This window comes from Terrapene carolina, unplaced genomic scaffold (genome assembly GCF_002925995.2).
Source record: "Terrapene carolina triunguis isolate 2854851 unplaced genomic scaffold, T_m_triunguis-2.0 Scaffold95, whole genome shotgun sequence".
In the NCBI taxonomy this organism is placed as follows: Eukaryota; Metazoa; Chordata; order Testudines; family Emydidae; genus Terrapene; species Terrapene triunguis.
In genome coordinates, this window is record NW_020664446.1 from 41,326,511 (window position 1) to 41,341,985 (window position 15,475).

At 40.1% G+C, this 15,475-nt stretch overlaps 1 protein-coding gene across 1 annotated transcript in view; it reads left to right on the forward strand.

Moving 5' to 3' along the window:
* ADAMTS14 (ADAM metallopeptidase with thrombospondin type 1 motif 14) overlaps positions 1–15,475 on the forward strand; it is a 101,437-nt gene that overhangs the window by 20,072 nt on the left and 65,890 nt on the right. The window contains exons 3-4 of the mRNA XM_026650990.2: positions 5,876–6,032; positions 11,330–11,526. Of these exons, the coding sequence (XP_026506775.1) occupies positions 5,876–6,032; positions 11,330–11,526 (354 nt within the window). The remainder of the gene's footprint in view (positions 1–5,875; positions 6,033–11,329; positions 11,527–15,475) is intronic.

Sequence of the window (15,475 nt, forward strand, 5' to 3'; positions counted from 1 at the left end):
GGAGTAAAGAAACCGGTTTAAAGGGCCCTTTAAGTCGAAAAAAAGGGCTTCGTCGTGTGGACGTGTCCAGGCTTAATTCGATTTAACGCTGCTAAATTCGACCTAAACTCATAGTGTAGACCAGGCCTTAGGCTCCTAACACTTAGATCCCTTTTGAAAATTCGACATAGGCTCCTAAATCAGGTAGGTGTTGCAATACTGAGCACAGCAATGCCTAAATATCTTTAAAAATCTGTGCCTAAATGCCTGATTCAGTGATTTTCTTAAGCACATGCTTAATGTAGTATTCCCATTGACTTCATGGAGTCTCACTGACATCAGTGGAACTACTCATGTGAGTTAAGTGAAGCATATGTGTAAGAGTTTGCAGGGTCAGGGCTCAAAACTCTGTGCTTTATTAACCCATCTTTAAAAAAGGGAAAATAATAAATATTTACCTTTTATGGATATTATAAATAGAATTGGTTCAAACACCAACAGAAATTTCACAGGGGTTTCTAAAACTTCAACAAAAAATCTTTTGTTTTGTTTTTAAAAAAAAAAAAAAAAAAAAAAAAAAAAAAATTCAGTGGAATTTGTTTTGTTTTTCAAATCAGCAATTTTTTTAAATGAATTTTTTCTCTTTTTAAATTAAAAACCTTCAAAATCAAAATGATCTGTTTGGAAATGATTGCATTGTGTGGCTTATCAAAATTGGCAATGGAAAATAAACTTTAAAAAATAAACAAGACAAACTGAAAATGTCAAATGAAAGTTGAAAAATGACAAACAAAATATGATAACCACATCAAAGAATAATTAACGTTACACTTTTTGTCCAAAAAAAAAAAAAAAATCTCAGAAAAACTTTGAAAAAGGAAAACCCAGACTGGTTTTGTGAAAGTTTTCAATTTTGAAAAACAATCTATTATTATTATTATTATTATTTAAATTTTGTTCAGAAAATTTCAACCAATTTATTTTGAGCATTATGAAGTTAATTAGCACTTTGTAAATATGAAAAAACACTACAGAAATGAGTATTATTATTTATTAATCAGCACTGTTATTAGTAAGTGGCTAAGGGAAGCTGAAAAGAATTTAGCAAAGCGATGGGTAGGACAGACAAAACATGCATTATTTTTGTCAATTTGTGGCATTTATAGGAAATGGAAACAGGAGGCTAATTTTAATTTGATAATCAACTCTGATACACCATTCAAGCAACATACCCAACCTTTTTAAGTACAGGTCCAGCGGGTAGTAAGGCCCAGATCTTCAAATTATTTAGATTCCCAACTTCCACTGATTTCAATAGGAGTTACCCTGTGACTATAGTTGCCAACAGTCTCTTATTACAAGGGACACCCCTTATTTTTTCATCTCTGTACAACAAGATTGGGAGTAGCTGAGTGCTCCAAAAAGAAGCAAGAACTACGACGGTGAATGTAGGTGAGTAATGATTATTATTATTATTTATTAATAATATCGGGAGGGGGGGTGGGGCGAGGGTGCTAAGAAAACAGTCCCTTATTTTTGAAATGCAATGTTGGCAACCCCCCGATGCTTTGTTCCCTGCTACTGAGCTTTCTCCATATCTTGAAGACTTGACAATGGTGGGAAAGGATCTTAATACAGTGAAAGAGACAGCTGTAGCTAAAATTCAGGGTATGCAATAGCACCTTGTTAAGCACATTCCATTTATAGTACAAAAGTGATTTCAATAGGAGTTAGGCACCTAACTACCTTTGGGGATCTGTGCTCAGGTAATTAAATGTCACTCGTCTGGACTAAGTTTATTGTTGTCCCAGTATGCTGATTCATAGGATTTTTCCCAGGTGATGTGTTGCATAAAAGGTATTTTATCCATGTTACATTTGTTGCCTTTAAATGTCACCAAGTGTCTTCAAGTATTTTTCAAATGTGGAGAGTTTTTAAAAAGTATAACATCTGTGAGTGCATAATAATGTTGTTAGGAATCTGAAGGAAAAATGGAGTAGGATGGCTTTGCATTTTTTACAGTGTAATCCTCTGGTGCCATTGTAATTGGGTTTATGAAGAGCTGAGATGGTGGGCACCAGCAGGACACACTAACTGATGCTGTAGTACTACCCAGAAATGTGGAAGGGCCTGTGAAGCTGAAGGTTGCATGATATCTGCAACATATCATATGGCTCTGCAGTTATCACATAGTTATGCAACTATCTCTTGTGTATCCCTTTTACATACGTGTATGTATATGGCCTAAATTTTCTAGGTAGCATACTCTTGGTAGACTTACTAGGTAGATCCTAGGTGGTGACCAGTGATTTTTGGCTGCTCAAGTGGACATCTTAAAGGGGTCTGGTTTTCAGAAAGTACTGAGCACACACCGTCAGAAAATCAGGCCCCTTTAAGATGTCTCAGGTTGGCCACCCAGAAACTGAGGCACCCAGAATCACTAGTGACTTTTGAAAATTTAGGCCTAAGTATATAAAATAATAAAATCCGCCAGGGATATATCTTCCTTCAAAGAGTGGTACATTTGGGGGCCTAACTGGGTTGACTGTTCCCTTAATGAGTGGCTTCAGCACTCCTTGGCCAATAGGATGGTTAGAAAGTCATGAGTTCACACTACATGATCAAAGAGGAGGAGCTGGCTTGCAAAGGTGAGAAGCCCATCTCCAAACACAGCCTTCTTCAATAATAGTGTAGGGAGTACAGGAGACTATAGGGAAGGCAAAGATCTCTGTGTTAAATGTTCTATTTTTAAAGTAGTGAAGTAAGGAAAAGCCCAAGAAATGATATTTGTGTAACAGGTGGGCTTTGTCATTAAATCAATCCTATATAATGTTGAATGGTCAGTGGATGTTTCCATGAGAAAAGCACAATTTTCATAGCCAGGAAGAATGTTTAAAGAGAAATGGTATTTTAGGCCATTGTTACGATCCTAGAACAACTAAAAATACCTATTTTCCTGGGGAAAAACTTGTATCCAAAAGCATTAAGCAGCTAATAAAACTGAAGTGGGGCAGGAAATTTGGTGGAGTACAAGCAAGCCAGGTTGGCTAATGCCACAATGAATACAACTGCACACAAATATGAAGGGAATCAAATGACACAGTCAGCTTGGAAGGGCCCCAGATTTGCCTTTCCTGTCCCTTCTAAATATGTCTCCCAAGTCCAGTCATTTGTTTGTACTTCTTGTAAAACAGTGCTTTTCAATGCACTTAAAAAAAAATTCCAGTAGCTTAGTACTGATGTATAATCCAGTATGTACAGCCCCAGCACTCATAGGCAATATTATAGAAACAAACCAGTATGCTCAGCCTGGTACTCACAGGCATTCATACAATAATAAGCCAGTGTGGACAGCCCATCATTCATGGGCAAGCCTGCAGGAACAAATTAGCATACATGTGCACGATGGAGGCCAACAACTTTCATAACATGACAGTGTTAAGTTTCAAACTCCTGAAGGAGTCTGTTGATTAATAACGAGGGAAAAAAACTTTTAAAACTGTGAAAGATATTTAGTCCAGCTGCTGAGTCTCCAAGGGCACTGTGATGTGTGTGTTGTGAAAGAACTTGTTTCTTGGTCACTGGATGAAGTAAAAGTGATATGATATAAGGACTTGGTGACCGCTAGACCATGGTACTTGTTTTTGCTAAAACTAGGCATCTCTCAGTGTGTGATTTCCTTTTGATTGCCTAAGGTCCTAGCCAGCTGGAGTTTCAGTGCATAACTGATTTGGTCAATTTCAAGGTAAATTTAATGGACGCTTAATGCTAATTAAGAACATGTGGTAGCCAGAAAACATTTCTAATAACATTTGTTATTTCATACATTTTTTCCTTGTCTGGGAGGTATTACTAGTCGTAATACTTTGTATTCATAAAGTGGTTTTAATCCAATGTTCTCAAAAGGCTTCATGGCCAAGGATGATGATCCTCTTGTAGCTGTGAGTGGAGTTAATATTAATAATAAACATCTAAATGTTTGGTAGAATGGCTGATTTCCCTCTTTGTCCTCATCTTCTCTTGTTTGGGGTGGGCCCTGGAGGGTTGCTAGAGTTTGAAAGCAGGAGTGCATGATAGATGATGTATCCCAGGGTGTGGATGAGTTAAATAGAAACACTTGTAACTGATCAAAAGAAAAGGGATTTTGTAACCACATAAAGAGCTTAGTTTGAAATTGTTTTTTTCATTCATTCCTCTTTTCCATCAAGAAGGAGAAGTTGAGGGACCTTTTATGACAGCCGGTGGTCAAGAGTCAAAGGAAATTAAACAGCTAAAAGATGCCCACTCAGTCTGTCTTCTCTGATAGATTGTCAATCAGTTTTGCAAAACAAATTTGATTTGAATAGATACCTCTCTTGAGTCTCCCAAGGAAAGTACTGCTACTTGGACTGATGGAAGGGTTGCAGACGAAGGCCCTTCATGGAGAGTGATGAGTTGTTCCTATAGACGTTACTGTAAGGGGAATAAAGAGGCATGGAAAACAAAGGGAAATTATTATTCGTATTGCAGTAGCACCTAAGGGCACCAGTTAAGGATTGGGGCTACATTATACTAGGCACCCTACAGACACATAGTAGGACAGTCCCTGCCCCAAAGAACTTGCGATTTAGGTTATGACAAGATGCAAAATGTGAATGATACAAAGATGCTGTCCAAGGCAAGATAGCACTAAAGTGAGTACGTCATTGTACAAGAGGAACTAACCAGCTGTATTGTAGACATGACAGTAAAGATATTTTTAAGGAGATATTTGAAGGAGATAAGGTGGAGGCTTTGTGGATCTTTTCAGGGAGTTTTTCCCACTCATAAGGAGTGGCATCAGAGGAAACATGGAGGTGTTTGAGAAAGCAACATACTGGCAGATGACAAAGGCTAGTATGTTGGTAAAGAACAGGTGGAAGCTGACATTATGGTAAAATGCATCAAATGGATAGGGCAGGGCTTAATTGTAAAGGGCTACAGATGGAGATAGCAAGCTTGTCCTTCATGTGGTGGAGAAGGGGGAGCCAATGGAGGATACAAGGAGGGGAAATCTGCCCCATTGGGACTGAAATGGGAATTTCTGCACAGTTTTGAGTGAACAACTCTAAATATTGGAAAGGCGTTTAAAATGGTTTTGAGAAGTATCTAAGGGATCTAAGGCAGTATCATAAGGATTATTCCAATCTTTAGGGGTTAGTATGTTTTTCTAAATTATCATGGAACATAAGACAGTGTTTTGGAGTAGAAACAACTGAATATGTCACTAAATTTCTCTCTTTGTTGATGTGCATTTTATTTTATTTTATTTTATTGCGCACACAGGTGTACTAGCCTCTTCAGAGAAAATTCACGGAAGACAGGTTCCAGCTCTAAAGAGCTTATGCCATAAGGGACCAATACTGCCACACTCATGGTTGAGTAATACCTTTCTGTGCAAGTTGTCTCATCAGTTAATTTCCAAATTCCATGAATATTGGCAAAAATGTCTCTGGCAATAACGTGAGGTCTGAGAAGGGTAGGCTAACGAATGTGCAAGGGTGTACCTTTGAATTTAAGGTCATAAGTAAAGTGAATTTGCTGACTTCAAATTATCTTGATTTCCATCACCAGCTGTCATTGTTGGTAGTTTATTAATTAAATACAGTATCCAAGTTTACTCTAGGAGTTGGCTGTTGCACATGAGACTTTTGCATTTTTTTCCTTTTTCTTTTTTTGCAGCGAGCAGTGATGCTCTAGTGTTAAAGAGTTTAATGCAAATTGCCTTGGTCCACACTATTATGGGGGTGGTCTTGTACTCTGGGGTTTCACTCCATGTCTGCATGTTCTCTTTAATGCACTCTTTTAGCAGTACCATGAATGTATATATATTTTCTTTCTTTCTTTCCTTTTCCCCTTTCTGTTTTGTGCATTCTAGGCTGGCCTGATTCGGACAGACAAGAGTGAGTTTTTCATTGAGCCTTTGGAGAAGGGGCAGCAGGAGAAGGAAGAGAATGGGAGGGCACATGTGGTCTACCGCAGATCTGCCGTCAGACAGGAAAGAGCAGAATCACACAAGGATCTTCATAACGAAGGTAGGACTCTTTGTGTGTGCGTGTGTGTGTGTGTGTGTGTGACTGTTTACTACATGCTGCATGCACATGCTTCATTAGCTCTGGCTGAGCTGCGCTAGGGCACGAAATCTGATTGATAATGGGAGCTTTCAGCAACTTTTGTGTTTCCCTGAACCAGGTGTATATTTGTCCATGGTGCTTCTTAGAGTACCTGGGCTGCTCTAGATTATGCTTGGCTACCCACAGCTCCCACGGAGCTTTCTGGCGGTTGACAATCACTGCTAGCCATGCTGTTTGCTCAGCCATGATACCTGTGCTGGGAAGTGGGAGGAATCCTGGTGAAAATCCTTTGGAGCTCAGTTAAGCTTAATAGCCTCTTTATGCCCTAAAGCACCAGACAATTTGGCAGCTAGAATCTCCTAAATCCAGTGAAAGTACCTTGGGATGAATCGGCTCCATAATTTTGTTCCAGTGAATGGAAATGATTTGTGTTTTATCTGTAGAAAAATAAAAATGCAGGTGACTGGGTGCAGAGAAAACCCCAAGTCTCCTCTCCCTGGATAAACATTGAAATGGAGAAGTCTGCTGTCACTGAGTTCATTTATTCTCTTCAGTATGATAGGGCATGCTTTTGAATTCTGTACTGGTTTCAATGCAATTAAAGATCTGGTACTTGGTCATAATGCCGTATGGATGCCTTTATTGGAAGACCAGTTTTAAGAAACCAGTAATGATAATAGTAATACTTTGCATTTCTATAATACCTGAAACTCTCAGGGTGCTTCATGAACAGTAACTGATTAAGCCTCACAGTACTCCTGTAAAGTAGGTTTTGTTACCAAGACAGTTAAGTGACTTTCTCAAGGACACATGGGGTCATTGTCAGAGATGGGATTAGAAATTAGGTCTCCTGATTTCCAGTCCTTGTTCTAAGCACTACTCCCCCTGGATCCCTGTATCTCAGTGTGTCAGTGGAGCTGGTGTCTGGGGATAACAAAGCTTATCTGGTTCATGGGTGTAATCAGTGTCACTTTCATTCAGTTATATTTGCAAAACTGGTGAGAGATCCCTGTAACTGCCTGGAGCCCAGACTAGATCACGCTAGCCTCCAATATCTATAGATCACCATTTACCCTCAAAAAGAACAGGAGTACTTGTGGCATCTTAGAGACTAACAAATTTATTTGAGCATAAGCTTTTGTGGGCTACAGCCCACTTCATCAGATACATAGAATGGAACATTTAGTGAGGAGATATATATAGATACAGAGAACATGAAAAGGTGGGAGTTCCCCTACCAACTCTAAGAGGCTAATTAATTAAGATGAGCTATTGTCAGCAGGAGAAAAAAAACTTTTGTAGTGATAATTAAGATAGCCTATTTAAGACAGTTTGACAAGAAGGTGTGAGGATACTTAACATGGGGAAATAGATTCAATGTGTGTAATGGCTCAGCCATTCCCAGTCTCTATTTAAGCCTAAATTGATAGTATCTAGTTTGCATATTAATTCAAGTTCAGCCGTTTCTTGCTGGAGTCTGTTTTTGAAGCTTTTCTGTTGCAAAATTGCCACCTTTAAATCTATTACTGAGTGGCCAGAGCGGTTGAAGTGTTCTCCTACTGGTTTTTGAATGTTATGATTCCTGATGTCAGATTTGTGTCCATTTATTTTTTTGCATAGAGACTGTCCGGTTTGGCCAATGTACATGGCAGAGGGGCATTGCTGGCACATGATGGCATGTATCACATTGGTAGATGTATAGGTGAACGAGCCCGTGATGGCATGGCTGATGTGATTAGGTCCTATGATGGTGTCACTTGAATAGATATGTGGACAGAGTTGGCATCGGGCTTTGTTGCAAGGATAGGTTCCTGGGATTCCTGGGTTCCTGGGTTCAGGAATCATAACAGTCAAAAACCAGTAGGCAACTACTTTCTTGGCAGATTTACATTCAGCATTGATTACTGTTAGGGGGTCCAATGAGAGTTAATGCCTTAGAGTTTGAAGTGAGGCTAAGGTACTAGTTAGGTTTAGTGTTTTCTGTAGGTTTTTCCTTTAAGTAAAATAATTGGATGGTTTGGTCTGTTGTCCAGAGAATCCATAATTGCAACATTTGGAACTGATTCAAATTTCAATTTTTTCTCCCCCTTCCCTCCTAGCGGCAACAGGAAAAGGTGAGACTTATCTTTAAAATAAATTGATTTTGCTGTCAGCCACTTCTTCCCCTAGCACTGAGATAAAGAGACGAGGCCAAGAAGAATGGATAAAATAGACAATCTCACATCTTATGAGCTAAAGCACCGGGGTAAAATGGAGTTGGGATAAGGGTGAATTGAGGTTAGAATGGCTGGTTCTGTTTGTAATTTTGCAACTTTTTTGATTTGAAGACAGATGTGTAGATGCAGGTTTTTGTTTTAATTGAATATACTTAGTGAAATTAGGTGTTGATTTTTTCTGGATGTAAATAACAATCCCTAAATCTTCCTTTTCCTGAACTTTTGTCCTGTGTCTTGTCTTCTGTGTGTTTGTCTTTTCTTTTTTAGATTGTTAGGTCTTTTGGGCATGAGGCGTGACTTATTTATAGCCCTGAGCCTGTAGACACTTAAGCATGTGCTTAACTTGACACACATGAATAGTCCTGCTGACTTCTTTACTTGCATGCATAAGGTTAAGTGCATGCAGAAGTTTTTTTATAGGATCAGGACCAAAGTTTGTAAAGCACTGGCACTTTGTATATGTTTGAGTAAGAATTAACATTCTTTAGCATTATCTCCTTCTTGTAACATCATACTCATTTCCACAGCTAAAAGTCGTGTTGTTATAAACACAGCATGGAATGGAGGCAGGAGCAAATAAATCTTAACAAAGAAAAGATCCTATTAGCAAGCCTATGTACTTCAGTAGTAAAGAAGGAGGTGAAGAAACACACCAAAAATGCAGCACATACTGGGAGCAGAATTACCTCTAAAGAGAATGGGATTTTAAAAGTCTTCCATGTGATGTCAGCTGCTCTTTAAGATTAAGTATATCTCATAACATTTTTTTTGCAAAGAGTCATGAAGCAATAGGGGCAAAGAAAAGGTGATGAATGACTTATTGGGACTGTTGGTTGGAGATGGAGCCGTTCTTGTTTAGAGGAGGCTGGAGGATTGGAATGCTCAGGTGATGATGATGCCATCCAGAAATCACTCTTTCCTGTGTGGATTCAATCAGTCTGATTCCATTACCCTGCACCTTGTCTTATCATTTACACTACTGCAAAGTGGATGTAAATCACTACCCCATCAGAATGGGAATAAGTTACCCCCACTTTGCACTAGTAATAGCGCAGGGTGCAGAGGAAGGGGGAATCAGGCCCTGCAAGTCACCATCACTTGTTGGCTATGTGGTGGGTAATCAAAGCTGCCAGTCAGACACCTTTCATGAGCACTACATTCACTTTAAAAAGAAAGGCTTTACCATAGGAAGAGTGAATACATTACCTGAGGCAAAGCCCACTGGCTGTGTTTACTTACTTGCGCTCTTGTTGGGTCTTTCCCATCTGTCTGCACATTCTATACTGTAACCAGGCACCTGGCCAATGAGGACATCATGTAAGAGTGGATCGACAACTCTGGCGCAAATGTGTGATGTGTCTGTCAAAGCTTGCTCTGTAGAAAGGAGAGAGGGTAAAAATAGAGAAGGAATTTCTTGAAACATTGTGACTGGATAAGTTATTTTAAAGGTGGTAGGATGGGGGTGTGGGGCCAAAGTCTGAGTTGTGGTGAGAGCTTAGCTTTTTGCTTTGCTATATTTAATGTTCTTGACCAATGTTAAACACAGTTTCACAGCTTGGGCCTCACAGTCTTCATCCATCTGCTTGAAAACGACCCCCTCGTTGGCAAATACAGAAATTCCTGCAAGATGTGCTGTGCGGAGATCAGAGCTCTTACACCAGAAGAGAGAGATGCTTTATGTGACTCACTGTTTGGAGCAATGGAATTCTCTTAATGTCATCCAGCTTTATTTAGCTAGATGACATGCTCCCAAATAGGGCACAAGTATCAAAGAATCATGTGGCTATCAAGCGGCTTGGGGGTGGAGAGGTTGCCCAGCTACCCCATAAGTTATTATTGTCTTCAGAGAACCCTTAAAACTCATTTTGGGGGCACTTACTCAGATTTTTGGCTTGAGTGGCGAATTTAGTGTTGAATTTAGTGAGTAGTGGGATTGATAATGTTCCTGCTTCCCATGATGTTAGTATCCTTGAAAGTCATCTCCCTTTGATGTCTAGTCTTGTACCTTTCACCACCATGATAGTCACTTTTAAAATAAAACATGTTCCAAGTCCTTAACTCATCCTTTCTGGTTTTGGCAATGCCTGCTCTCAGTAGCCACTAAGAGGTGCTGCTTCCAGAAATGACATCTGATGGATTTTGGCTCAGCTCCTCAAAGGTATTTAGCTGCCTGTTTCCTATGCCTTTGGGGATCTGGGTCTTAACTTTCTGTTTCCTTTTGTCTCCCTTTGATCACTCTTCTCATCTCCTTTCACTTTCCTGCGTTCTCCTATATATCTTGCCTGTCTATGGTCCTTCTTATGTGTATTGTACAACTCCTAGCACAATGGGGCCCCAATCCTGGATACAAACACTGAACAGTAATAGTGAAGGTGAAGATGCATTCTTATTTCTGTCATTAGAGATTTTAAGCAAGATAATAGCCAAAAAATGTTCAGAATGTTGGACTTGCTGTTTTCCCATCAGGGAGATGATAACATTTCACTGCAGAAATAGAAAGCATCTGAAATAGCCACTTGTTCCATGGTTATTGGCAGAGGTGGGGAGAGAGTAGGCACAGTGTGGGGTCTCAAGGTGTATGCAGACATGGGGAGTGACATTCCTCTTGGCACCCAGGATGAGTAGTCCTTTGGGCTTGGAGAAGTCATGACTGCCAGAGAAAGCTGACATTAGAAATGGCTGGTTCTGGGCCTTGGAGCCAAAACTGCATTCCAGTTCCCCAGTGAATAAAAACTGGAGCACACATGCACCTTCTCCTTAAATGGAATAAAAGACCAGACACTGCAGCTTTGTTGCTAAACAGCCACCAGACACTTCTTTATTCCTCAGGCTGACAAAACCGTGTCTTTCCTCTCCCTCTCTATACCCGTTCATAAGCCGACCCCCTTCTCTGGTGCTTCCCTTTTTTACTAAAAAAATTCGGCTTATGAACGAGTATATATGGTAACTATTAGAACCAGGAAACATTGCTAAAGCCACATTGTTCTGCATGAAGCAGCCTTGAAATCGCTCACCATTTCCTCTTTCCTCTCACCCCTTCAGTTCCAAGCTTCAGTGTGGGTGAGCTCCCAAACTCACTGGACCTGATTGAAGACCGGCTCGGTGAAGTGGACAGGAAAAGACGCCACGCCAAGAAGGATGACTACAACATTGAGGTCTTGCTGGCAGTGGACGATACAGTTGTGCGGTTCCATGGGAAGGAACACGTCCAGAATTATGTCCTCACACTCATGAACATAGTGAGGTTTTCTTTTCTTTTGTTGTTTATAAAGCACTGGTCCTAAAAGGGATGTGGGAGGTTGCGGGGATTGAGTGGATGCAAATAGAAATTGGTAGTGATAATTACTATTGAAAGCATTGCTTTGTTTACATACACAGTGTGTATGATTTCATATAGTGGCAATTCTATAGCCAGTTTATTCACTAGCAGTTTGGCTGAGTTCTGAATATGAATAAGTCAAGTAATCCAGGTATATTTCGGTGTGCCTTTGGAAGAGAGATGGATTTGCCTGATGAAGGCTGTTGGTTCTCCTTTCTGGACTTTGAAGAGGAATTTTCACACTGGGGTCAGACAGGAGACAGAAGGGGCCTGTGTACAAAAGACAGTTTTATTTTTAGTGTAATTTCCCCCTCATTCTTGGATATTTGGATCAGAGTTCAGGGTGCCCTCCTAGCTGTAGGGTGTCCTGTAGTGAAGCCCTTATGCCCTGTTTTGCCATCACAGTCTTCTGACACAAAACTTATTGTGATGTCCCAAATCTATTGTTCTGAAAAACAAGCTTTGAGAAGGGTTGTCTTTGACACTTAACAAATGTAGTTGAAATGATGAAAAGTGGATATGCGGCAAAAATGGTTTTATACTCATCTCTGTGACTGTCTCAACCACTGCAAAATGGCATACTACTGGGGCATGGATCAGTGTTCACGTGGCACTCCCTGTCAGTACCCAGCCCAGGCCGGGGAAGCCATTGATTCAACCAGCAGACCAAACTCAGTGATGACTTCTGGTCACGTGCCAGCTGTGGCATGTTGCACATACGCTAAAAAGACTGTATAGTGTCCTCCATAATGTTACTAGTCTGTATTGATTGGTGGTTGTGGTTTTCTTAATTCACCGTAACCCAGTTGTGCTATTGCACCATCAAGCTGTATGTGCATTGTCAGTTTTGTCACTGCAGAGTGTCTCAAAACTGCTTCCTAATCTGTGCCTCTTTTGTTCCTGGAAGTCCCAGGAAGGGGAAGTAGGCAGTGTTTGTTGCTATCTGGCTGGTGTTTAAGTGTCTCACTCAGTTGTTTTATTTAAGGGGTGAAGATTTTTCTTTCTCTTCCCCATATGTGAGCCTAGATCTGGAAGACAGCTTTGGAGCTGCAGTATATGAGAGAGTGCAGACAAGGCATAGTTATGAGAGAGAGCTCAAGTGAACTATCCCTTTACTACAGTGGTTCCCAACCTTTTCTCTGCCATGGCGCACATCTTGCTACCTTTAATTATTTTGAGGCACACCACCATATTAAAGTCTAACATCATTAGCTGTATTGTACAGATTGTGACAAATATTTTCAGCCAACTCACACATGCACATCAACAAGATGTCAAATAAAAAAATAATTGTTTTATTATATGATGAACAACAAATACTACAAAAGTTGTGCCAATCAAGAAACGTCAACTAGTGATATTATTATGCATCAAGACTTACGGTATTACCTTTTCATCTTTGAGCCACTTCTTCTTTTGTATGGCTTTGGAAGTGAGCAACATCAAAAGCCAAACTCCAGAGATTGCAAGCCTAGCACCACCTGACATGGAATGGAACTCTGAAATGCTACCCTGAATTCGATGCACACAGTGATTCACAGTCTGTGATGAATGACCATAAGTTATATACAAGAATTAAAAATACATAACAAAAAACTTTGAACGAGACACCTGAGCTTGTCTTGATGCGCAGAGTCATTTAACCCTGGGAGGAAATGTTATCAGTGCCACTCTGAGCTCTCGCTTCACTGACCTCAACTGCTCTCTTTGGTTGTTCTTGATGTAAGTCAGGCTTGAAAAATTTAACTTGCACCAGTTGAAAAGGGCAACAGAATGGAGATACTATGGTCAGAGATTACAGGATATTCTCCTCCCACCTTCAACCAGAAAGAGTCCCACGGCATATCATGAAGCTTTATTTTCAAAATGTGATCCATCCTTAATTCAGCAAGCTGACCTTGAACCGTTATTGTAACATTCTTAGCGCTTTGCATTGCAGAGGAACTGTAAGGATCTCGGACCAGTCAAAATCTTCTCTATTAATTGAAGGAAAATATGAACTGAATTTTAATTCCAGACTTTCCAAATGCTCAGAAACAACACTGACCAAAATATTGCCAGCAGGATCTGCTGCATTTGCCAAGGGGAACATTTCTATTGTTCCTTTTGCTACTTTTTCATGCCAGAGGGCTAACTTAGACCTAAACCCATGCAGTTTATCCATGTTGGAGAGAAGATGCTCATTTCTACCTTGCATTTTCCTGTTCAGCTCATTGAGGTGGCAGAATGTATCAGACAGGTAGGCAAGCTTTGCACACCATGCCACATAAGCGATCAAGTCCGTGTACATTGATTTCTCCGAAGTTAGGACCATTATGATCTCCTCTCTCAGCTCAGACAAGCATGAGAGAACTTTTCCATGGGAAAGCCAGTGTACTTCAGTGTAGAAAAGTAAACTCTGGTGCTCTGCTTCTGTTTCCTTACACAGCAAGGAGAAAATGTGTGATATTTAGGCCCGCGATTTTATAAAGTTCTTTAGTTTTACTGCTCCATCTAACACTGAAGACATTTCTTCTGGCAGTGTTTTGGTGACGAGAACTTCATGGTGCAGGAAACAACGCATCATCAACACATCTGGGTTTTGTTCCCTGGCCTTGCTTACAAACCCCTTCACTTTGCCAGTCATGCAGGTTGCCCCATTGGCGCAAACACTGATACAATTTTTCCAGTGAAGTTCTCCTTCCTCAAAGTAGGCTGTTGTCACACTGAATATATCCTCTCCAGTCACGTGACCTGGCAGTTCTTTGCAAAATAAAAAAATTTCTTTGATACTATCTCCGTCAACTTATCTTATGTTAGCCAAGAGTTGAGCATGGCCACTGATACCTGTTGATTTGTCAAGCTGCAATGCAAATTTTCCACTTGGTTTTAATTTTTCTTCGAGCACCATCTCAATATCACCTGACATCATCAGTGTGGTGACTTATCTTGTTATCTGAAAGGGGAACTTTTTCAATTTCCTTGACTGCATGTGCACCTAACATTACTCTCACGATTTCTTTGCATGCTGGTAAAATTAATGTCTCTCCGATTGTATGTGGCTTTTTTGCCTTTGCTACAAGTTCAGCAGCCATGTAGCTTGCTTCCAGTGCTTTGTCAGAAACAGTTGCACAGTCTATCATAAGTCATGCTTGCTTCTCATTCTGGTCCCTCAAATGTGTAAAACAAAGTGTGTCCTTCTTGGCAAGGGATGAATGTTTGCTTGTAAGGTGTTGTTTTAACTTATTTGGACCCGTGGCATTGTTTGAGAGTTTCTCCCTGCACATGAGACAATGTGGAAGAGTGCAAGATGGTTCCCCATATTGAGGATAGCTCTCACAGAAGTGTCGATTCACCACTTCCACTTTCTTAGTTTTAGGTTCAGCTTCATCACTGCAAGCAGATGTGAAATTGCTAAAATCTTTTTTCTTTAAATATTTGTCTATTTTGGGGTCATAAATTCAAAATTCACCACTGTCACTTTTGAGATTTGTAAGATTTGAAAAACGCACTAACCACCACTTGACTCCTGTAACGTCAAGTTCATATAACCATAGTGTAATGTTGCATCTATCCTTAGGCCACTCTTAATTTTGTCTCATGAATATTTATGAGCCAATCCAGAATGAGGCTAGTAGGGTTAAAATCAAAACAACCATGGCGGCTAATGTTAGATCGCGACCTGTCTTTTGTGCCAGAATTAACATTTTCAACAGTGGAAACTAACGTTAAAGCTAAATATAAGAACTCTGGACAAACGCATGCTCATTGGAGAAAGTGACCCGCACTTGAGAATAATATTTTGGGATGACAAGCAATTAATAATTAATCATTTCTTCTCATTCCCAAAATAGTCTTCCCAAGTGTGTGTAACTTTCTCCGCCATTTTA